Here is a 24,200-nt window from a genome sequence, read left to right as displayed (position 1 = left end):
AAAATCCCAGCAATTATTTATGGACTCCCTCACAGGGAGGATTGTGAATCCAGTAACCATGCTGGTTCCTCTGTTCATGATGCTCCCAGTTCTATCTCAGGTCCTTGGGAATGTGGCAGAGTATTTTTCTTCCTCTTTTCCTTCTTTCATTTGCTTTGTTACACTTTAAGAAAGCACAGGTAAGCTAGAGGAATCTCTGTGCAGTTTTCTCCCATGGATTCCCACCTACTACCTCTGTTCCCATGGTTGCCAGATTTGAAGGGGGCTAAAAATGATCCTGACCATTCAAACTCCTTCTCTAATAATTCCTAAATATATCCTCCCCATTGCTTCACTCCCCCCAAGACTTTCCCCTCCAAATCTGGATGAAATGACACCCTTACTAAAGTAGCACCCTTAACACTTCTAATTTCCTTACGCTGGATCCACAGCTAAGGCAGGAAAATGGGTATGGAAAAAAAAAATTTGAGTGTTTTTGTGTGTTAAAAATAATCATCATCATCCCATTTGACCTTTTCACAAATGTGTGTCATTGGGCCAGGATGCATGTCTCAATGTTGTAGGTTTTTAACCCAGGCGTCCATGAACTTGGATGGAAAAAAAATTTAATCTTTATTTTCACTAACCTTTCACTTCTTTTGTAATTCCGTGTATTTCATTTTTTTTTTTTTTTGAATTTAAGCATTATTCTGAGAAGTTGTCCACAGCCTTCACCAGATGGCTAGGTTCCTGACTCAAAAAAAGTGTATGAACATCTCACTGATGAAAAAATGACACATCGATCCATCAACAAATATTTACTGAGTACCTGTGATGTGACTAAACACTGTTATTTTTATCCATTGATAAATGGATAAACACACATTGTTTTCATAAGTGCTTAAAGGTGGCGCTGTTAATGGTGATATATGATCAAGGGTTCCCAAAACAAAAAACTGTTGATGTAGCTAGCAGTCCTGTCCATAACAGTCCTAAAAGTAGCAGCTGTAGTCCTAACATTGTGGTTTGATCATTGGGTTTTTAGGGCTGTCCAATAAATATCTGCACAAAATGAGCCTTCCTCTTTCTCCTGAAGCATGACAAGTTAGCCTGCCCAATATTGATTTGTTTATTTTTTCCCAAGGATTTGACCCTAGGGAAGAGGAGTGTACTAGCATAAAATTGGTCCAGGGTGTCCAATTTGTACAAACAAATTGTGATAAGCATTGCCCTGATGCTAAAAAACAGACCAGCTCCTTCCTAAGATCTCATTGTGAGTGATCTTTGCCATGCCATTTAACTGTCAAGTCTTCTCACATAGGTATGTTGAAGAAAAGAAGGTTTCAGAGATTCTATCAAGGACACAGCCTTCACTGACCTAATGATACAGAATCATTTACCAGTTCTTATGTGTTTCTCTGTGTCAAAGACCTCAGGCAGCTTGAACCTCAGCCTGGCACAAAAGGTTTTTCATGGCACCACACCCAATACGAGGAAAACGACCCAAGTAATCAGACTCCCTCGAGCTACATTGCCCTACTATGAAGAGGATTCACCTGGCTTTCTTGCTTTCCTTCCCTCTTTCTAACACACACACACACACACACACACACACATTATGCAACTGCAAATTGGCCAACACAAACACCAGTCTAAGGGCTGGCTTCTCCTGCTCTTATATGCTGCCTACAGGCAATCTTTTAGGGTTATTGTCAGCAGCTGCAGCCTTCTCACTTCCAAATGAGTGCAGGATACAGAGCATTTCTGATCTGTGGACTTCATTATTGTTATAAAGAACCAGATTCATTTTTCTGAGTCCTCTTACAAAATTTTAAATTAAGAGAGTTCTCCTCTCCACCCTGACTCCTATCCTCATCCTGGGAATCTTTAAAGGACATATTGGTGTTCTAATATCCTATCTTCCCAATTCTAAGACCTTCCTCCACCCCACCTTAGCTACACACAAGGATAGTCTCACTCACAAGTATTCTACTGTTATATTCACAAACTCTGGAATTCCTTCATCTGCCCATTATCCTTTATTATTCCCTCTGTTCCTCTTAATGCCTTCACTATGACTTCTAGTCTCTTCCCTTTAGTAGTTTCCCAAACCATCAGACCCTGCTCTATCTACATTCTTCACTTTTCCCAATCTTCTCCCCCTCACCCCTTGATGAATTAATTCAACTCCACACTATCCTGTATTCTCTAATTCCTTGCCCCCTTGTCATATCATCCATTCCACCTGGTCAGACCCCAGTCCTGGACTCCCACTATCTCAGTCCTTTGTGCTGCTAAATGGAACTAGAGGAAATCACAAAACTGGGCTGACTTGGTCTGCCACAAATTTGTTATTTAAACTCAACTGGGTCCTCACTACAAGACAATCTTTCTACTTCTCCCTAATCAAGTCTATATCCTACACCCCACAGCAGATTTTCCAAACCTTGTCTTCTCTCCTCAAGCTTTTCAGGGTATCCTTTCCCCTCACACTCTCAGCTAAGAACTTTGCATCATACTTAACTGAAAAAAATAAAGCCATTGGCCAAGAACTTGTTTCCTTCTCCCCATCTTACATCTCCCTGAGAATTCCCATATAACCTTTTTCATTCCAGTTTCTGAGGAAGAGGAAGCCCTTCTCCTTTCCAAAGCCTTGTCAAACCTTCTGTGCATATCCTTGATCCCATCCCCTTCTGTCTTCTCCAGCAGATTATCCTTGCTTTCATCTTCTCTCTCTCTCTCTCTCTCTCTCTCTCTCTCTCTCTCTCTCTCTCTCTCTCTCTCTCTCTCTCTCTCATTGAAAATGAAACACACGGGAGTGTGTGTGTGTGTGTCTTTCATTTTCAATATCTCCCCAGCTACTGGTTCTTTTCCCTACCTATTAAACACTCCTGTAACTTTACTATCCTTTAAACAAACAAAAAGACAAAACCCTCACTAGAGAGGAAGGAAAAAAAACAATTTTTAAGAGCCTACTGTGTGTCCAGAACTGCTAAGCACTTTATAATAGTATCTCAACAATTCTGGGAGGCAGATGCAATTGTTATCTCCATTTTACAGTTGAGGAAACTGAGGTAAACAAAAGTTAAGCAACTTGCCTAGAATCACACAACTTAAGTTTCTGCAGCCAGATTGGAATGCAATTCTTTCTATGTGCTATCCACCTGTCTCACTAGAAGCTACCATCCCCACAACTGTCCTTTACTTCTCCTCTTTTCAGCTAAGCTTGAAGAAGCTTTCTGCATTAGGTGCCTGTATCTCTTTGCCTCTCCTTCTTTTTAGTCTAGCTTCCAACCTCATCAATCAGCCCAAACTGCCCTTTCCAAAGCTGCCAACTATCTCTTCACTGCCGAATTCAATGGCCTTTTCTCAATTCTTCTTTCTTTTGACCTCAGCAACATCTCGGATGATCAGTTACCTTCTCCTAAATACTTATTCCTCTCTGGGTTTTCCCAAAATTTTTTTTGTTCTCCTACCTCTAACGCTACCTTGTAGAGAAAGGGAGGGGGACCTTTCCTGATGCCACCAGTTGCTAGTGCCTTCCTTTTTAAGATTACTTTCCATCTACTCTGTATGAATTTTATATATACCTATGGATATAACTGTTTTCTCCTTCTGTTGGAATATAAACTCCTTGAGGCAAGGGATTTTTAAATTTTTCTTTATCTCCCCAATACTTAGCACAGTGACTGATGCATAGAAAACACTTAAATAATTACTGATTGACTGAAATGCCAAGTAAAGTCTGCTGAAAATAAAAATATGTAGTGAAATTACTCAGAATATTTTTTAAAGTTCATGAGATTTAAAAGGACTCTTTTCTCTTCCAGGTTTTTCCATGTTGAATGACTCTTGGGTGCAAAGCCGATTCTGTAATGCAGGCCATACTACTTGGGTTGGCCCTGGCATGCAACTTTCCAAATCTAGTGAGTCATGGATGTGACTCTAAGAAAGAAGAATAAATGTATCAGTGCAAAAGTGCTTAAGAAAAAAGGCAAATCATTACATTGCCCACTTCATGCAAAGAGAAGATGCATAGTTTTAGAGTTAGAGGAGATGCATTGTTTCACATATCCAAAAGTAACTGACTTCTAACTTATTTAGTCTGAAAATGATCCCAGTTTAGGCTCTAAAGAGAATTTGGTTCAAACTCAGGAGCAACACCTACACTCCACTACAAACGATTATATGCCAACTATCTGTACATGGATAGGGTAAAGAGAGAGTTCTAAGATACCCACACCCATTTGCATACACACACATCTGTTCCAAACGAAATTAACATGGGAAAGGGGGAAATTAAAATTTTATGACTTCCAAAATAGAACTAGTGGGTGGGTTTTTGCTATTCAAATCAGTTTTAAAATGTTTTGGGGTTTTTTTTTCTTTGTTGCAGTCTGAATGCTGAAATAAAAGGTGATATATTTGTGATAGACTTCAGTCTGTTATGGTGCTCCGAGGTCATTGAATTCAATCAGCTAACCAATAGGTACAATTTATAGCATGTCCTTTTATCCACACATACACACACACACACACACACACATCACATTTTCAGTAGATAAGAAATCACAACAATTAAGTAATCTACTCTTATAATATTGCTGATCAGGAACATATGACACTTCAAGGAACTTTACAATCAATAACAGAAGTTTGGAACTGAGACTATAGTCATTCTACTTGCTTTATTTATTTTCAAAGGAATATAAAAAGACATAAGAGAAGCTATATGGTAGAATAGTTAGAGAAGGTAGCTTTGGAATCAGGGAAGACATAGGTTCAACCTCCCTTTCCAATATATTCTGGTTGTATGACTATAGGAGAGTGGCTTAACTTTTCCCTAAAACCAGGGTTCAGTCCATTTCTGACATCTACTGGTTCTGAGGCCATGGGAAATTAATTTAACCCCTCAATATCTCCACAAGGTAGAGACACTTTCCACACCAAGAGTTCTGTATTGTATCACCAAGGCAATATTCACAGCACTGGTGGTGACTATGAATATGCCAGTGTAGTTCTCAGTTACAAAGTATCATAGACTGTCCACACACAAGGCAGAAGAAAAACATTTATTCAGACACCAGAAAGATGAATCCCAACACAAGAAAGTCAAATCCACCATAGTAGACAAGAAGTCAATACACATTAGTGCTGTAGGGGACAAAGCCACTCCCAAACCTCCCCCATCTTGATGGGGCCTTTCTGCAAACACTCTGGAGCCTAGCTGTCTGCTTGCCTGTGCCCTCTCTCTCTCAGCCCTAGCTGTTCTCACTTCCTCTCAGTTTCCACCCTTCCTGTTCCACCCTTTCAGCAAGCTCCTGCCAACCGCATGTGACTTAGGCTTTTATGTGATTTAAGCAGATCATAAGGACCTATGGATGGAAAACATCTTCCCATTTAAGTTACCATTACACCTATACTAATTAAATCACATCCGTTCCCCTAACTTTATCTTCCCTACCTCAAAAAAATCTGTCAAAAATCTGTTTCTTTTCCTTTTTGATGCATATGTGTATATGTGTGCTACATTTTATCTGTGTGTATGTGTATGTATATGTATGTGAATTTAAATGTACATAAGTATGTATATATGCATACATGCATGTGTGTGTACATATATATTAGATATATAAGTATATATCTGGTCTATATAGTATATATGAAATTTTAAATGTAAAAAGATAGCATGGCATAGTAGAGAAAACTGGGCTTATAGTCAGGAAAACTTGAGTGAAAGGCCTATCTCAGACACTTAGAAGAATGCCCTCAACTTACCACTTAACCTCTGCCTGCCTTAGGCAATCTTCCTTGGTTGAGGGTGTTCCCCCTAATAATAAAATCATTACTCCTTTGTATATTCTCATACTAAATATATAAACCTTTGCTTAGCAAGAAGCTGGTTTCCTTTTGCTCTGGATGATGCAAAGAATATAGTAAATCTTAGATAACATGCAATTGCTGCTGGTTTTTTTTCCTTTTTGGAAAATGTTTTACTATAGGTAGAACATTCTAAATCCACAAACCAGGGCTTCCAAATTGAAAGTATTAAGACTTTTCTGTGGATAAAATGATTCAAAGGACTAGGAAAATTGCTTTGCCAAACCCTCTTCCATTAGATAAGTAATATCAGCTAATTAACACTCATAATCAGCTAAGCTCCAGAAGTTAACTTGATATTCAAGGATATTCTCATCAGAGCCCCTGGTCCAACAATTCCTGCTGATTCTGTCCCTTTCAGATTTCATAAAGTCTTTGCTTTTCTAATGGCTTACTGCCTCTGGAGAGCACTTGTCTGCTTATTTGGAAGTGTTGGGATTTAATCTAGTTTCACCTACATTATACCACAATGATCTATTAGCCAAATGCAAAGGCCTTTACTCCATCTTCATTAATGTTAATTAACATTTTTGACCCCTAATTTCAATAGTAAGGAGAATTCCTGGTGTGGAAATTATTTTCACTGTAGCATATGGACAACTATTTTTAATTTATAGTTTCAGAGTTGCCTGGGGCAATGAGAAATTGAATGACTCAACCTATGGCCACACAGCTAATATGTGAAAGAGGCACACCTGGGTCTTCCTGACTGTAGAAAACTGAAAACAAATAAATTAATAATAATAGAAGGGAAAAAAAGACATACGTTGCAGAGAAGGTGCTGACTTGCACTGGTAGGAGTTTCCTTGCCTGAGAATTCCCTATAACAGTGAAATCACAGATATGAGGCCCTAATACTATCTACACAGCATTTTAAGGTTTACAAAGTGTTTTGCAAATGTTATTTCATTTGCTCTTCCATCTTTCTATGTCATTTGACACTGTTAATCAACCCTTGCTTCTGTCTTTGACTTCTGTTATGCTCTGTTTTCATCACTTGGAACTTTGGAATCAATTGCATGATTGATTCTGACAAAGGACCACCCAGTATGGTGCACCTAAATCCAAGAAGGTACTATTCTCTATGAGCAAAGCAGAATTACACTAGCTCAAAAGAAACATGAGATGGGCAAATTTAGAGACATCTCCACTCCAAATGTTCAGGTGGACTAATTGTGCCGGACCTGTGGTAGAGCCTTCTGAGCTTATATTGGTCCGATCAGCCACAGTTTGACACACGTGTACCTTGACTCCAACATGGTGATGTGATGAGAATAAAGGACAACAACTAACCAACCAACCAACCAAGCAGTTCTTATCACCCTCTTTCTACTTCTCTGATCATTCTATTTCTCTGTCTTTTTCTAGTACAACTTTTTTCCTTGACTATCTCCTTTGTCTAGATTTCCAGAAAGCCTCGCAAGGGATCCTGACGTTATTCACCTGCCTTTTCTTCTGTATACTATTCTTCAGAAATCCCACTCATTTCTATGAGTTTAGCTAAAACCTCCATTTTGATAATATCCAAATCTCTGTGGCTCCTGACACTTTGTTTGGTCCAACATGTTCAGTTGCCTGTAGGACATTTCCATTTGGATGTTCTGCAGTGTAGTTAAACCTGGTGTGGCCCTGACATTCTATCTTCATAACCACCTGGACTGATACACATCCCAACTTTCCCATTCTTGCCATGGCACTATCATTCTAGTCTCCCAAGCTAGACATCTTTTATTTCTGTTCACTTCCTCTGTGAAATCTATCACTAAGATTCCCACTAGCATAATTCTCATGTTTAGATCTCCAGAAATTCTCCCAATTGGTCTCTTTCTTCCAATCTTTTCCACTTCCTATCTGACTAGTACAATAACATCAGGATAATCCTGATGAATATCCTAATTAAGAATCAGAATATTTTAATTATGTCACTCCCCTGCTCTAAAAACCTACAATGTCTCCCTATTCCCTTTTCTCAAGTTAAATTCCTTTGTCTGATTTTCAAAGGCCTCCATAATCTTCTCCAACCCTCCATTCTCCCAACTTCCTAGCAGTGACCCTCCACTTTAGACAGACTAGTCTTTCTTCTCTTTTAATATGCCATACTTATTCTCACTCCCCAGCCTTTTCTTCCATGCTGTTCTCTCCTGGTAGCAAAGTCGATCAAGTGCTAGGTCTAGGGTCTAGAAGACCTGAGGTCAAATTCAACTTCAGAAACATACTAGCTCTGTGACCATGGACAAATCATTTAACCCTTATTTGCCGCAGTTTCCTCATTGGCAAAATGAGGATAATAATGGCACCTCCTTTCTAGGGTTGTTGTGAGAATCAAAAGAAATGATAATTGAAAAGCTCTTAGCACTTAGTAAGCACTGTATAAGTGGTATTATCATTAATGTCTTTTCTGCTTATGCAGAGCCTATCCAAGCTTCAAAGCCCTAACTGGGCATTACCTTTTCCCTAAATCCCACACTTATCTGCCCCTTCTTTGATTGCCTATTACATTTATAATCATTAACACAGCTTAATACTTTATCATCATCTGTTACTTGCCTGTGAGATTTGCCTTCTCAGATTCTAAACTCCTTGAAGGCATCTGATGAATCTTTTTTCTTTCTCAAAATATGTGATTTATCACCAATTAGGCTAATCGAAAGTCTAGAGTAGATGTAATGGAATATTCTAATGTAATAAAGACCAAATGAGTACTAAGAATAGGACAAAATCTGCAAAGATCTTTATGAACAAATGCAAAGAGAAAAAAATCAGAATCAGAAAACCAAATTGCCAGTATAAAAGAAAAAAAAAAGTAAAAATAGACAAAAAAAAGAATCTGACAGAATGTAATTCCTTGAGGGCAGGTACTGCTTCATTTTTGTCTTGTATTCCCAGACTACTCCAGTGTCTCACTCACAATAGGCACTTAATTAATATTTGCTGATGGATATCTGAATGGATGGATGGATGGATGGATGGATGGATGGATGGATGGATGGATGAAGACTTGGGGTGAATGGTGAGGGAACTTGGGATATTTTATGAGTTGAAATTGATTTCTTTAAATGTATATAGTTATAATGCAATGGAATATAAGTTCCTTGAGAACAGAAGTTGTGTTCATTTTTGTCTTTGTATTTCTAGCCCTTAGCATAGGACCTGGCACACAGTATCTAACTATGCAGATACAGTACAGGACTTGGAATCAGGAAGACCTGATTTTAAATCCTGCCTCAGATAGTTACTATCTGTGTGACCCTGGGGAAGTCATTTAACCCCTCCACACTGCAGTAAAACAGAGATAGCATGAGGGTTGTTATATACATATAATATACAGGGTTGTTATGAGAATTTTGAGTTAACATGTAAATGGATCAACATATGTAAAGTACTTTATAAATGTTAGCTATTATTATTATCATCATTAATAAATGCCTGTGGAATTAAGTTGAGAGGAAGTTTAACTAATGTGTATTAATGTCAATTTTTTTATAATAAATTATTTTAAAAGTTTTATTAGTGATTTTTATTTCTCCATCAGTGATTTTTGAATTTAGCATCCTGCCTCCCCCTTCACCAAGAACTGAACCTTCTCTTAAAACAAAAAAAGAGGCAAATAAAAATATTACTGTGACTTAAGTCTAATAATACACATAATAGTCTATAGGCAAAGTCTTTCAAATCCGCGTGACTATGAGTCAGTCACTTAACCTCTGTTTGCCATGATTTCCTCATTCAGTAAAATGGAGGTATAATAACAATGCCTATTTGCAGGGTTGCTGGTAAGGATCAAATGAGATGGTATTTATGAAGTGTTTAGCCCAGCGCCTGGTATATGTTAGGCACTATATAACTGCTATTGTTATTACTGTTGTAATGGTTTATAAATACTTGTTGACTTCACTTAACCTGAAGTACCGCCCAGTGGTTAGGACCTATTTCAAATACTCCCTCTTTTAAGAAACCTTCTTCCAATCCTCCTAGCTTCAACTGATCTCTCCTCAAAACTCTCACGAAAATTTGTTGGAACCTCTTGTATACACCAATCACGCCATTTTCATGACAGCTTTGTGAATCTCTTTCTTATTTCCACAACTAGTCTCTAAGCTGTCTAAAGTCAGGGAAGGTGTTTCATTTATCTTTGTCTCCCCCCATAACTAGCACCATGCCTTGCACATAGTAGGTGTCAGATCACTGAATCCCAAAAGATCAGAACTAGTAAAAGTTACCTTCTTCAACACTCTCATTTTGTAAGAAAACTAAATAAAGCTCATGGAAGTCAAATAACTTGTCCAAAGTTTTGAAGTTAATTAGTACCAGAATGGAAGGTAAAACCCAGCTCCCTGATTCAGTGCTCATTTCATGATATCACACAAGTATTGAATTGTGTTACTTAAAAATGCAGTGGGTAGAGGTTAGAGACTATGGGGATGTATAACATCAAACTTGCATTAGTTTTACCAAATTGGTTTTTTTTTATCCTTGTTTCATTCTTTCTTATAAAGGCTAGTTCTCTGGGAAAGGAGGGATACAATGCGAAATGGAGTCTGTGTAATAAAAACAAAAGATATAAATAACATTACTTTTTAAAGAGTATGGGGGCATGAAGGTGATATTTTTCTATACATGTTATATGTGTATACATGTTTATACATATATGTATAAATATTTATGTATATATACTTATACATGTATATATGTGTATATATATACATATATATATATTGTCCAAAAATAAAAACATGATTTTTGAAATAAGAAAGCAACTATCAAATTTAATAGTCATGATCTGTTAAGACCTGGCCAAATTATTAAACTAAAATAGGTAAACTGTATATATGAGAGGTCTCAACAAATTTCTAAAGAATGTGATCTGAGACATTTATAGGTGATCGATGCAAACTTACCCATGAATTATTGTTCTGAGCATCCCTCTTAAGTGTGTCCACAGTCTTACTCTGTATTTGCTTTGACATCTAAAATGAATTAACAAAGAGTAATCGTTTCAAATGTTTATTATTAAACAATAGTGCCTAGAACTGGAACCCAAAATAGCAAAAACCAAAATACTTTAAATAAAATGGTCAGAGGACTCCAGATGAAATTGGACAAAGTAGTACACATCTTTGGAGCCTCATTAAACAACACTAAGGAGTCATGGCTAAAAAACAAAAAGGAAAAATTGAAAAATTCTGGGTAAGAGTGTGACTATTTGTAGCTGTAGGAGACAGCCATATGGAGTGGAGAAGTTGAAGGTAATGGACATTGGAGAGAGGGCAGAATTATTCAATTCTCATTTTGCTTCTGTTTTCTCTATCAAGAATAATGTAACTTGGAAAAATGAAAAGGGAAAAAGAGAAAGGGGAAGGAGGAAAAAGAGAGGAGGAGAAAGAAGAAGAGAAAGAAAAGAGACTGATGAAAGAGAAAATAGAGGAAGAAAAGAAAGAAAGTGAAAGAGATTTAAAAAGGAAAAGGAAGGAGAGAAAGAAAGGGAAGAGAGAGGGAGGAATAGGAAAAAGAAAAAGAGAGAGGGAAGGAAGAAAGAAAAAGGGAAGAGAAAGGAGAGGTAGAGAAAGAGGAGAAAATGGGGTAGAAAAAGAGAGAAAGGAGAGAGACAGACAGACAGACAGAAGCAGAAACAGAGAGCATTTTATTAAGCCCTTTTGATGTGCTAGACACTGTGCCAAGTGCTGGGATACATATACAAGAAAGGTATTCCCTGCACTTAGAAAGGAAGAGGGAAGAGTGATTTGGTCTCTAAAATCCCTGGGATAGTGAGTAGAGCCACAGGACAACTGATTGAATTGTCTTTCCCAGGAGTAATAGTATGGATCTGATTTTGGCTATAATAGCTAGAGGTGGAAACGGGTGTAGCATGGATTCAAGATGACTGGAAACCAACAAGTAGTGTGATAATGGAGAACTCCCCCAAGTCAAGAGCAAGCAGAGCTCCAGGCATGAAAGGGAGAGCGCTGTCCCAGATACAAAAAGGGCAGTGGTTAACTGAAAGTTGCAACTCAAGATAAAAAAGTCTGAGATAATTGAGATGATAAGTAGCCAATCTCATTTGCTCGAATGAATTCAAATCATTAGGCAGCTAGCTGGTGTGGCAGAAAGAGCTCTGGACCTGGAATCAGGAAAATCTGAGTTCAAATGCAACCTCGGATGCTAGTTATGTGAACCTGGGCAAGTCATTTAAACTCTGTCTGCCTCAATTTCCTCATCTGTAAAATAGGGATAATAATAGCACCTTCCTCCCAGGGTTGTTTTCTAGATCAAATGAAATAATGCTTGCAAAATGTTTAGCACAGTGTCTGGAATGTAGTGTATGTGCTTAATTGTTTTCAGCCATGTCTGAGTCTGTGACCCCATTTACGGTTTTCTTGGCAAAGATACTGGAGTGGTTTGCCATTTCCTTCTCCAGCTCATTTTATAGTTGAGGAACTGAAGTAAACGTAATGTAAGCGCCTTACCCAGGGTCACCAAGCCAGTAAGTATCTGAGGTTGGATTTGAACTCATGAAGATAAAGCTCTGTGATTCTAACTCCAGTGCTCTAACCACTGCACTACCTAGCTGCCCCAAAACACAGTAAACACTATGTAAATGTTAACTATTATTATCATTATTTGGGAAACATTACATCCTAAGATTGGGGGAAAAAACTACAGTAATGATTGATAAGCCTGAGCTGTTTGGGATGATATTAGAAAGAAAACAGAGAATGAAGAAGGATAAATATCATCCCAATGTTCAAGAAAGGAAAGAGGCTAGAATCTTCAAACTGTAAGCCAATGAGTTTAGTTTACATTCTTGGCAAAATGTAATATGTGTTATTAGAAGAAATAATTAGAGGAGTAATTTGTGAGAATTTAGAAAAAGCAATCATTAAAAGCCCAAATGGCTTCATTAAGAACAGGCCAGAGTAGCCTAACCTTATTTCTGTTTTTGACAGGGCTATCAGCATGGATATTACAGCTGTATTTCAGCACAGAGTTTGACAAAGTTTCTCTCACTCTCCTTGGAGGCATGATGGATACATACGTATCAACCAGATGACAGCCTGGTCAGGTGACTTTGAATGGCTGGAACTGACGAAGTGTCATTAGTGGATTGACAGCGGCTCGGAGAGAGGTCTCTCCGAAATGTTCCAAGGGATTGTCCTTGGTGCTAGTGAAGCTTATCAGATTTGCAGATGACGTAAAGTTGGGAAAGATGACTGACTCATTGGATAACGGAATTAGGATAGAAAGCAATTGTGACAGTTTAGAGCGTGAGCCCTAATCTATAGGGATAACTATAAATAGGGATAACTCTAAAACCCTACTACTTGAGCTGAAAGAAAGCAACTGAAGATATAAAGCATAGATTGAGGGAAGGATGGGTGGAAAACTTGCAGAAAAAGATTTGTGGGATTTAATAATGATAGTGATAACATTAATATAGCAGTTACTTCATGTTCGGTACTGTACCAAGCACTTTATAATTACTATCTCATTTGATCCTCACAACATCCCTAAGAGATAGGTGCCATTATTGTCCCATTTTACAGCTGAGGAAACTGAGGCAAACAGGTTAAGTGACTTGTCCAGGATCATACAACTAGTAAGTGCCTAATGCTGGATTTGAATTCAGGTCTTCATCACTCCTGGACCAGGACTCTATACAAGCAAAGTGTATAACATAACCCGCAAATGATAATGTAACCAGAGATCACACTAAGTGAAACAGTATGACATAATGAATAAAGAGAGGCTTTGGAATCAGAAAGAATTAGTTCAAATACCACCTTTCCCACATACCAGCTAAGGGACCCTAGACAAGTCATTGAAACTTTTAGTGTCCCACCCACTGAAACAACTTGAATGTAAGACTACATTGTGGAGAAAGTGCTTAACTGTATTGCTGGAGGAAGTTCCTCACTGGTAGTTTCCAACACAAGTGAAATCAAGTGTTTCAGCTTTAAAAAAGGGGGGTGGGAAGAACCAGGTCATTGAAACTTTTTTGCCTTCTATTCTGCCTCAGTCACACTGTATCTGGGGTATTTTGTCTAGCTCTGACCACTACATTTTATGAAAGACATTAAAAAGCTGATGAGTACTCAGAAAAGGTTTATTAGCATGGTGATATGACTGGAGGTTCATTGGAAGAACTTGGGATGTTTAGGTTGGAAGAGAGAAAACCTGGAAAACAGTGAGGGTTTAAGTCACATCCAACCCTATTTGGGATTTTCTTGATAGATACTGCAGAAGTGTGCCATTTCCTTCTCAAGTTCCTTTCATGGAGGAAGAAACTAAGGCAAACAGTGTGAAATTACTTGCCCAGAGTCACACGGATAGTAAATCCCAGAGGTCAGATATGAACTCAGGAAGATGAGTCTTCCTGACTCCAGGCCTGGCTCTCTCCATTCAACATGCCACCTAGCTGCCCTGGGGTGCATAATAAGATTTTTAAAATATTATAAGGTTTCTCACGTAGAAGAGTCATTAGACTCTTTGTGCTTGGTTCCAGAGAGAAATTGTAGGAGAAACCAATCTAGAAACATTAACGAAAGCTTATTATATAATAATAATTAACATAATAATATATTATAATATATAATAAGTGCTTATTATATACTAGGCCATATAGTAAGTGCTAGGGATACAAAGAAAGGCAGAAACAGAGCCCCATCTTTGAAGGACTGACATCTAAAGGGAGAGACAATATTCAAACAAGTGCCACCATACAAGCTGTATATAGTATAAATGGAGAGTAATCTCAGAGGGGATTTACTAACACTTGGGGGAATGGGAAAAGTCTCTGTAGAAGGTGGGATCTGAGTTCAGTATGAAGGAGCACAAGGAAGCCAGAAGGTGTTCAAGGAGAGCTGAACATGCATGGGGGACAGACAGTGGAAAAGGCATGGAGCTGAAGAGAAATAGATTTAAGCTCAAATATGGGTTGCCAGGGGAAGCAATGGCTTTCTCTTTTTCTGGGAGTCATTGAAAAGAAGTTCTTAGTGGTTTGGGGATGTCATAGAGAAGATTTCTATTCAAATATGAGTTGGACAAGATGACCTCTGAGATGCCTTCAGACTCTGGGATTCTGAAACCGTCTTTGTTCTCTGTACAACACAGCACTCACTATGAATGTGAGGAATTATGTATTTGATGTTTTTAAGACTGTATCCATGGTACCAGCTGCCTCAAAACTGAGTATGTCAGCGTCAGATTTCTAAATGGGTCATTCTCAAATCTTACTGGCTAAATGGCTGCTTTAGAAAAGAATTATTTTGAAGGCAGCCAGCAGGGACAACAAGTGAGTCCAAAACTTCATAACCATATTTCAGATACAGCTTACAGACAGACAATGCTAATCACACTTCAGAGGCAACATGAACCTGGAAATGTAGCCAGAGGAAAACTGAAGTGTAGTCTTTAGCCAAAAATATACAACCAAGAAGAACCAGCCACCTGCACCAGCCCTAAGGTAGGGAGCCCTAAGATTTACCCTCTCTGCCTCTCAGTCCATAAGAATGGGCATCAGAAAGAGAGATAAGCAACATTTGTTGCTCCCAAAGGGAGCTACCAACTTTTCTATTCACCAACCAACCCTCACTGCTCAACTGCCAACTTCTTACTAGGAAAATATTGCTCACTGTCAAAAGGATGCTGACCTCCCAGCCTCAGATCCCTGCCTCTGATACAGATATCCCAAAGTCTCTAAATAACACACTATGAATAATATTCCACTCAATACTGGAATTCCACTGAACCTAGAGTCAGGAAAACCTGAGTTCAAATCCAGCCTCTGACATTTACTAGCTGGATGACCTTGTGCAAGTTACTTAACTCTCTGTCTGCCTTAGTTTCTCCATCTAGAAAATGAGGACAGTAATAGCGTGTACCTCCCAGGATTGTTAAGAGGATAAAATTAGATTTCTAATGTACGTTTCAAATTTTAAAGTGCTATTATAAAGGCTAGTTGTTATAATTAGTTATTACTTAACTCTGATCCACTGTCTTCTAAGGACCATCTGCCCTGCCATTACTCCCCAAGGTCCTCTAGGCTTTGCTGGCTACCCTTCTACACTCCCTTCCTAAGTTCTACCTGGATTTTCCATCTGCTATCAATTTGAACATAAACTTGAACTCTCCTCTGCTTATTGTCTCTCCTAATTAGATGTGAACTTCTTAAGAGCAGGGACTGTCTTGATTTTATATTTGTATCACCAGCTCTTAGCATGAGGCTTAGTACATAGCAAGCACTTAATAAATGCTTTTCCACTCCATTCTATTTTATAATAGGAATCCCCCAAATGAGGTTGAGATCCTTTTTAAAAATTATATTTATTTTTAGACTGGACTAGTGATTTGATTCTATTGGAAGCTCCCAGCGTGGAAACTCCCTTCATCTTTGTCTGACAGTTCCTCTGTAACTTAAAGACTTAGGAAGTTTCATAGGGGTTATTTGCTCATCATCACACAATTAGTATGTGTCTAAGGCAGAACTTCCTCTCTTGAAGGTTTTCCTGATTCCAAGGCCAACCTTATCTGTACTACACCATAGGGCTTTTCAAGGACAAATGAATAAATGAACAAAAAAATACTTACTAAGGGTCAGACCCTGTTCTAAGCTTCACAAGTAAAGCAGAGAAGATGCTCTTCTAAAAGAGAACCTATTGGGGGGAATGGTGGAGGGGAAAGCATGGAAGGATAGGGAAGTCAGAAAAATGAAGATCATGGATCGATTGACTGACACACCCTCCAGTGTATATAGCACAGTGCCTGGCACATCGCAAACCCTTAATAATTATTTTGGTTATTGATTAATTATTGATTTTCTTGGGCAGCTATATGGCATAATAGATAGAGTGCCTGGCCTGGAGTCAGGAAGATTTATCTTTCTGAATTCAAATCTGGCTTCAGATACTTACTAGCAGTGTGATACTGTGCAAATCACTTAACCCTGTTTGCCTCACTTTCCTCATCTCTAAAATGAGCCGGAGAAGAAAATGGCAAATCGCTCCATTATCTTTTATAAGAAAATCCCAAACAGGATCAGGAAGAGTTGGACATACTGAGAATGACTGAACAACGAATTGATTTGATTAGTTGGGAGGTGATGGTATGGGCCAAAAGTAGCACAGTGCTGACTAGAAGTGGACAAGATAAAGCAAATGTTCACCAATCAGAAGCCCAGGACCCAGCATGGGAGCTTAAGCTCTGGGTCAGAAGTAGAGGGAGAGAGCAGGAGCATGGCAGTTTCCAGGAAATCACTACAGTGGGTGTGTGTGTGTGTGTGTGTGTGTGTGTGTGTGTGTGTGTGTGTGTGTGTGTGTGTGTTTCCCATTTGAAATTTCTGGAGATGGGGATTGGTATAGTCAGTGGAAAAAATAATCAATCAGTCATGAGTCAGAGGACCTGGTTGGATTCTTGCTACCTACTTCCTATAGAACATTTTCCAAATGACTTAACTTTGGTTCAAACCAACAAACATTTATCACTACGTGCCAGCCACTGTACTAGACTCTAGGGATAAAAAAAATGAAACAGGTCCCGCTTTTGATGAGCTTATTTTCTACTGAGAGCTTATTTTTTTCTATTGATAAGCTTATTTTCTAGTGTACCTAGATAAGTAAATACAAAATTGTACCTAGATAAATAAATACAAAATATATGCAAAACACAGTCATTTTAGGGGGTGGGACTATTAAACTCTGGAAAGACCTTTTATAGGAGGTAGAAGAAAAAAGGAGAGTATTCAATATGACTAATGTGAAAATATATTTAATATGAATGTGTATGTGGAGCCTGTATCAGATTGCATGCTGTCTAGGGTAGGGGAGTAGAGAAAGGAGGGGGAGAAAATTTAAAACTCAAAATCTTATGGAAGTGAATGTTGAAAGTTAAAAAGAAATTTTTTTTTCAAAGAAAAAGAGAGCATTTCCATGCATGTATTAAGGTAAAAAATCAAATGGTGATTTATGTATAGTTATAGTGGTTTGGAGCCAATGTGGCTGGTTTTGGAAAGCTGAAATTTTCAGTGTGAACATTTAGACATTACAAATCAAGGCTTGGTTCATGATTTGGTTGATTGTCTAGACTTCAGAGAGTTAGGAGAAAATGTTGATAATGCAGATTAAATTTAAATTTGTCCCTTCAAACATGGTAGGGTTTTGTTGCAATGGTGGCTGTTCTTGAAGAGTATGTGTGTCCTTGAGCATGGGAAACTTCAGGTAGTCCAGTTTGGTTGCAATATAGGGTACTAGAAGGGGAGTAAAGTGTAAGAAGACTGGAAAGGTAGGCTGGAGTCAGATCTAAGGGGCTTTAAATGACAAAAAAAAAAAGAAATTTGTATTTTGTTCTAGAGGCAATAGGGAATTCTGGAAAGTTCTTATTGCAGTAGAGTGAGTAATATCCTCAAACCTGTGCTTTAGCAATTTGAGAGTCATGCAGCAGCTGGATCAGAAAGGGGAGAGGCTGGAGGCAGGAAGCCACTGCAAAGCCCAGGGGAGAGAGGTGATGAGAGCCAGGAAAATGTAATTGTGGGTGTGAGAGGAGAGGAGGATATACTTGCAAAAGGCATTGTGAACATTAAACCAAAAATACTTGATAATTGATTAGATATGAAGAGTCTGTGACAGTGAAGAGTCTAAGACAAGGGTGGGAATTCTTTCCTTTGGCTGCACTCGACGACCTAGAGGAGTACAAGTTCCCCAACCGTAGTCTAGGAGGATTACTATATTGTGGACTTAAAGTCAGTTGAGTTAACCTTTCTGGGTCTCGTTTTCCTCTTCCATAAAATGGGGTATTGGAGTACACGATCCCTGAAGTCTCTTCCAGCTTTGAATCTATGATATTGTTATTCTAATATATATGTTAGCATCAAATGTAGGATATTGTCACTATTTGTCTAAGAAATAAGATAGAGAACTTCTCTGTTCAGAGACTTACCTGCACCAATTTTTTTTTCTTCTATTAGCGGAATTAAATTATATGAAAGAAGGACAATCTCCTTCAGCAAGTAAACTAGCTTTACCACATCTGATGGTGTTAATCAGATTTGCCAATGAATACCTCCTTCAGCTGTATTTGTCACAGGTAAATCAAATGAAATTAGGTAAGCAGAGGAGAATCAATGGCCTAGACTTGCCAATGGTCATTTAAGGCATAGTGGAAAGAGATTTCTGCTACTTACTGGCTATGTTATCTTAGGCAAGTCACCTTATCTCTCGGAGTCTCAGTTTCCCCATGTCTAAAATGGTGACAATAATAATATCAAAGAGAAGCTAGGTGATGCGGTGGGTAGGGTGGCAGAACTGGAGTTCAGAAGATTCATCTTTGTGAGTTCAAATCTGGCCTCAGACTAGATGTGGGACTCTGAACAAGTCACTTAATCCTGTTTGCCTCAGTTTCCTCATTTATAAAAAATGATCTGGAGAAGGAAATGGCAAACCACTACAGTATCTTCACTAAGAAAACCCCGACTAGGATCACAAAGAATGAAACAACTGAATATCCCAAAAATGTCAAATTAGGTAATTCCGAAAAAGTTATAAAATCTAACATACTATATCAATTTCATTATAAGTCAGCATAGTGCAGAAGAAAGGGCAAAACATTTTTCCTCCCTGTGCCTTAGTTTCCTCATCTGTAAAATGGGATAAAAATATGTACACTGACTACCCAACAAGTTAATTGTGAGGACCAGTATTATTAAGTGCTTACTACTACTATACTAAGCTCTAAAGACACAGGTATAAACAAAAAGCCTCAGGGATATTACATTCTAGTGGCGAAAACCAAGAAATAAAAGGGAGCTGCAAAGGAGGGGGAAAGTGGGACATGGTGGCAAAGTTAAGAGAGTGAATGATACCTGGCCTGACTCCTTTCTCAAGACAGAGGTTACAAGAGGAACTCAGCAATGGAAGAGGAAGACCACAGGGTCAGAGGCTAAATTAGAAAGCGATAGGCTGTTAAACTACTTGTTTACCTAGAGAGAAGACCAGATAAAAAGACCACAGAGAGGCTGACAGATGACAGAAGAAAGATTCTGATGCTTTAAAGCTCGATGGCAGTATCTGATACTCTGCTGACTCACAGTTTCCACAGCTGATCCCACACCCTTAATGGCACCAGTGTAGAATGTGTCTCTTGATCCCACTGGAAAATCCTAGGATCCCACCTTATTGCTCAGCCACATAATGAGTTGCATATTGGTCCTTGCCAAGTCCCTGCCAGTGCTCAGAAAATTCCACAGTTTATCCTGAAAGCACCCTTCTTTCTTCATTAATGTCATACTAAATTTACGAATCACATAGGTAAACTTTTTTTTATTAATGAGATTATAGTAAGGAAGGGGGAGGAAGAAGGATAAAAATATCAGAACTCTCCTGCTCTCACCAACTACACTCCAAACCCCACATAGGACAAAGTACTCTCTTCTACCAATAAGGAGAGAGTCCCACATTGATGGGCTTTGGGACTGGGGTTAATTAAATACATAGCAATGCACATACATGCTCCCTAGAGAGCCTGGACTCAGCAACCTTAGGCTCCTGGATGTTTCTTCTGTTATGTGTTTCCTTTCCTGAACATTGGTGACCAAATAGTAATTCTGCCATGAATGTTTCCAACCTAGTAGGTAAGTTTGAGGGGTCAAGAATACCCCACCAGTACTACATTATTTCTTTGAAAAGACCATTTACAAAAGGATGAGCCTAAACCCTGTCCTGAATTACCAGAAGATATAGTCTTTAAAGGAATTATTAAGACCATGCAATGCTAAGGTGAAGGTAAAATGTCTATTCAATAGTCCCACTAAAAGTTTCACATTCTGTATTCTCAAAAGAGGATACAAAAGAAGTTATAGATTACGGTGTCATATTTTAAGTATTTTTAAATGAGTGCTTATGAATAGTTTATGCTGTAAGCATTTCTTTTTGTGGATTAAGTGAATTGCTGTCCTGCACCCTTTTCCACATTGTACAATGAGTATCTTTCTAAGTCACCTTGAGGAAAGCATAGACATTAGCTAAACCTAAAGTGACTTTCCCTAGGACTCCAGGGGGAATGATGTAGAATCAGAGAGCATGAGAAAAAAAAGGACCTGACCCTTGCTATGAGGCCGGCCTCCTCTCAGGATTCAATTCAGTCCACACATGAACCCAGAATCTGAGAAGAAGAGCACCCCAGTCCAACCTAAGCCAGCAGTTTGATTTGTTACCACAAATGCTTGGGTTTGGTTTGGTTTGGTTTTGTTGCTTTATTATGTTTTTGAAATATGTGTCTGTGTACTTGACACTCACTAGCTGTGTGACCTTGGGCAAGTCACTTAACCCCAATTGCCTCATCCTGGGCCATCTCCAGTCATCCAGATGAATATCTGGTACTGGATTCAGATGGCTCTGGAGGAGAAGTGAAGCTGGTGACCTGCACAGCCCTCCCTCACTCAAAACAAAGTTAAGTGCAAGTCATGTCATCATTTTTCTGAGGGCATGGTCTTCTTTGGCAACAAAGGAGGAACACACATACATACATGTGTATATATGTAATATATGTGTGTATATTACATATATATATGATTGTCTGGAATAAATATATAGGAAATAAATTCAAAGTTGATCAATACAAAGCACTTATGGAGGGAGGGCAGTAGCAGCTGGGGGCATCAGTAAAAGCTTTGTGTAGAAGATGGTGCTTGAGCCATGCCTTAGGGGAAGAGAATTCTTTTGAGGTGGGAGTGAAAGGGACGTGCGTTACTGCTATGGGAGATGGACAATACAAAGAGAGGAGAAGAGAAATGAGTGCCATGATTAACGGGTACAACGCCAGTTTGGCTGGATCCTAGAATGTAGGAAGGAGAGTAAGATAAAACGGAGTTGGAATGATAGTTTGGGATCACATTGTGAAGGGGTTCAAAAGCTAAACAGAGATGTTATTTGATTCTAGAGGCAATAGGGAGCTATTATAGTTTATTGAATAAGGGAGTGACAAGATCAGATCTGACCTAAAGGAAAATTACTTTGGTAACTGTGTGGAGGGCAGACTTAAATGAGAAAAGACTTGGGGCAGGGAATTCTGACAAAGAGCAAAAAATCAGTGAAAACGTCCAATACGGTAACTGTAGTCAACGTATTCAACATTCTCTTGTAGTACTCACTGTCTTTCCTACCATGAAAAAAGGAGATATTATCTATTATCTACTGCCTGGAATATTCACTGATTTTTCAGACACTCAAAGTTCACCTTGTTTTATTTTTTTCCCTTCTGTTTATTTTTTAAGCTGAATTTTATTTTTTACAATTACAAATGAAAATTTCAACATTCATTTTTTATAAGATTTTGAGTTCCAAATTTTTCTCCCTCCTTCCCTCCCTTTCTCCCTCTCCAAGACAGAAAACAATCTTATATAGGTTATACATGTGCAATCATGTTAAATGTATTTCCTGTTGGGAGACAAGAAAGCGAACAAAAGAATAAAACCATGAATAAAAAAATTAAAAAAAATGAAAACAGTATGATTCAATCTACATTCAGATCCCATAGTTCTTTCTCTGGATGTGGATAGCATTTTCCCATTATGAGTCTTTTGGAATTGTCTTGGGTCACTGTAGTGCTGAGAAGAGCTAAGTCTATCATAGTTGATCATCACACAATTTCAAGTTGCTTTAAAAAAAAATTTTTGGTTTCATTGTTGTGATTATTGTGTGTATTGTTCTTTTGGTTCTGGTAATTTTGCTATTCATCAGTTTATACAAATCTCCTGTTTCTCTGAATTTCTCATATGCTTCATTACAAAATATTCCACTATATCCATATGCCATAATTTTTCTCCCTATTCCTCAATTGATAGATAGATGCTGCTCTTTTCCACTAATCATACTGAATATTTTGACACGTTATTTGTCTCTTTGTCATCTTAGGCAGTGAAGCGTTATAGTGGATAGGGTGCTGGTCTTTGAGTCAAGAAGTCCCCAACTCACATGCTACCTCAGAGACTTACAAACTGTATGATTCTGGGTCCTCTGCTTAACCTCTTTCAGACTCACTTTCCTTATCTGTAAATTGAGGGATCTGGACTGGAACCTGCTCTAAGGTATCTTCTAAAAATCTGATCTTATTTTTCCTTGGGGTAAAAGCCCAGTAGAGAGATCATTATACCAAAGGGTTTGGGTAGCTCAATCATTTTCCTTGCATATTTCCAAACTGATACCCCAAAAGGCAGAATCAATTCATAATTATAACTATTTATTAGTTTACATGTCTTCCCATTGCCTCTTCTCCATTATTCCTATTTTTTGTCATCTTTGTTAAATAACGTGGTGTGAGGCGAGAACTCAGTTACTTGCCCTGCTTTTGGTCATTTTGACCATGTTTTTGTGTGGGCATTTATGGCTTACAATTCTTTTGAAACTTTTGTTCATATCCTTTGACCTTTTATAGTCAATGAAGAATGTACCTTGGTGTTATATATTTGTATGAATTCTCTATGTAACTTGGATAACAAAACATTTATCCATAGAATTTTGTGTAAATGTTCTCTCTATAGTTTCTTAATCAATCTTTAATTTCATTCATGTAAAAGTTTTTTTATTTAATGTATCAAAAGTATTCATTTTATCTTTAATCATCTCCTCTCTTGGTTAAGAATTCTCCAGCTAAGCAAGGTTTTGAACCATACCTGACCTTGTCCTCTTAGCTTGTTTTTTAAAATGTGACTTTTTATATAATTTAGGTCATGTTACCATTTTTAGTGCATATTCTATATGATATAAGGCTTTAAGTCTAATTCCTGCCAAACCACTTTCCAATTTTCCCAGAAGATTTGTCAAAAAGGGAGAATTTCCCTGAGTAATTTAGTCTCTTGAGACTATCAACACAATTAACTATTTTTGATTGCTCTTCTGCTCTTGCTTATCCAGTCTACTCCACTGATTACTTTTCTGTTTTTGAACTAGTATTACATAGTTCTAAAGGTTCTCTATTCTTCCTTCCTCCTTCTCTATAAATATAGATGTCAATAAAGATATCCATATGTCTATATATATAAATATGTGCATATATACATAAGTATTGCCACATATGCATATGTATGCATAAGTATTGCTATGCAAATATGTATATATACAGAGAAAGACTTCTAGTGAATCTAATACAACTATCCATTCAGTCATACTTTTAAAAAAATTTTATATTCTTGAATTTTTTTCTTTCGGACAAATACTCATTTTATTACATAGTTCAAAAAATATTCTCTCAGTTCATTTGATTGGCATATCACTAAGACTTTAAATTAATTTAGATAGTATCATCATATTGCCACAGCTAATCACAATCACCTACTATGTGTCCAATTATTTAAAGTA

General features: G+C 38.0%; 1 protein-coding gene across 1 annotated transcript in view; it reads right to left on the bottom strand.

Moving 5' to 3' along the window:
* Nucleotides 1–24,200, bottom strand: part of CFAP95 (cilia and flagella associated protein 95) — a 145,072-nt gene that overhangs the window by 622 nt on the left and 120,250 nt on the right. Inside the window, exon 6 of the mRNA XM_072611315.1 lies at nucleotides 10,758–10,826. Coding sequence (XP_072467416.1) covers nucleotides 10,758–10,826 — 69 coding nt within the window. The remainder of the gene's footprint in view (nucleotides 1–10,757; nucleotides 10,827–24,200) is intronic.

This window comes from Notamacropus eugenii, chromosome 1 (assembly GCF_028372415.1).
Source record: "Notamacropus eugenii isolate mMacEug1 chromosome 1, mMacEug1.pri_v2, whole genome shotgun sequence".
NCBI classification, from domain to species: Eukaryota; Metazoa; Chordata; class Mammalia; order Diprotodontia; family Macropodidae; genus Notamacropus; species Notamacropus eugenii.
This window is presented reverse-complemented; position numbering and strand designations above follow the sequence as displayed.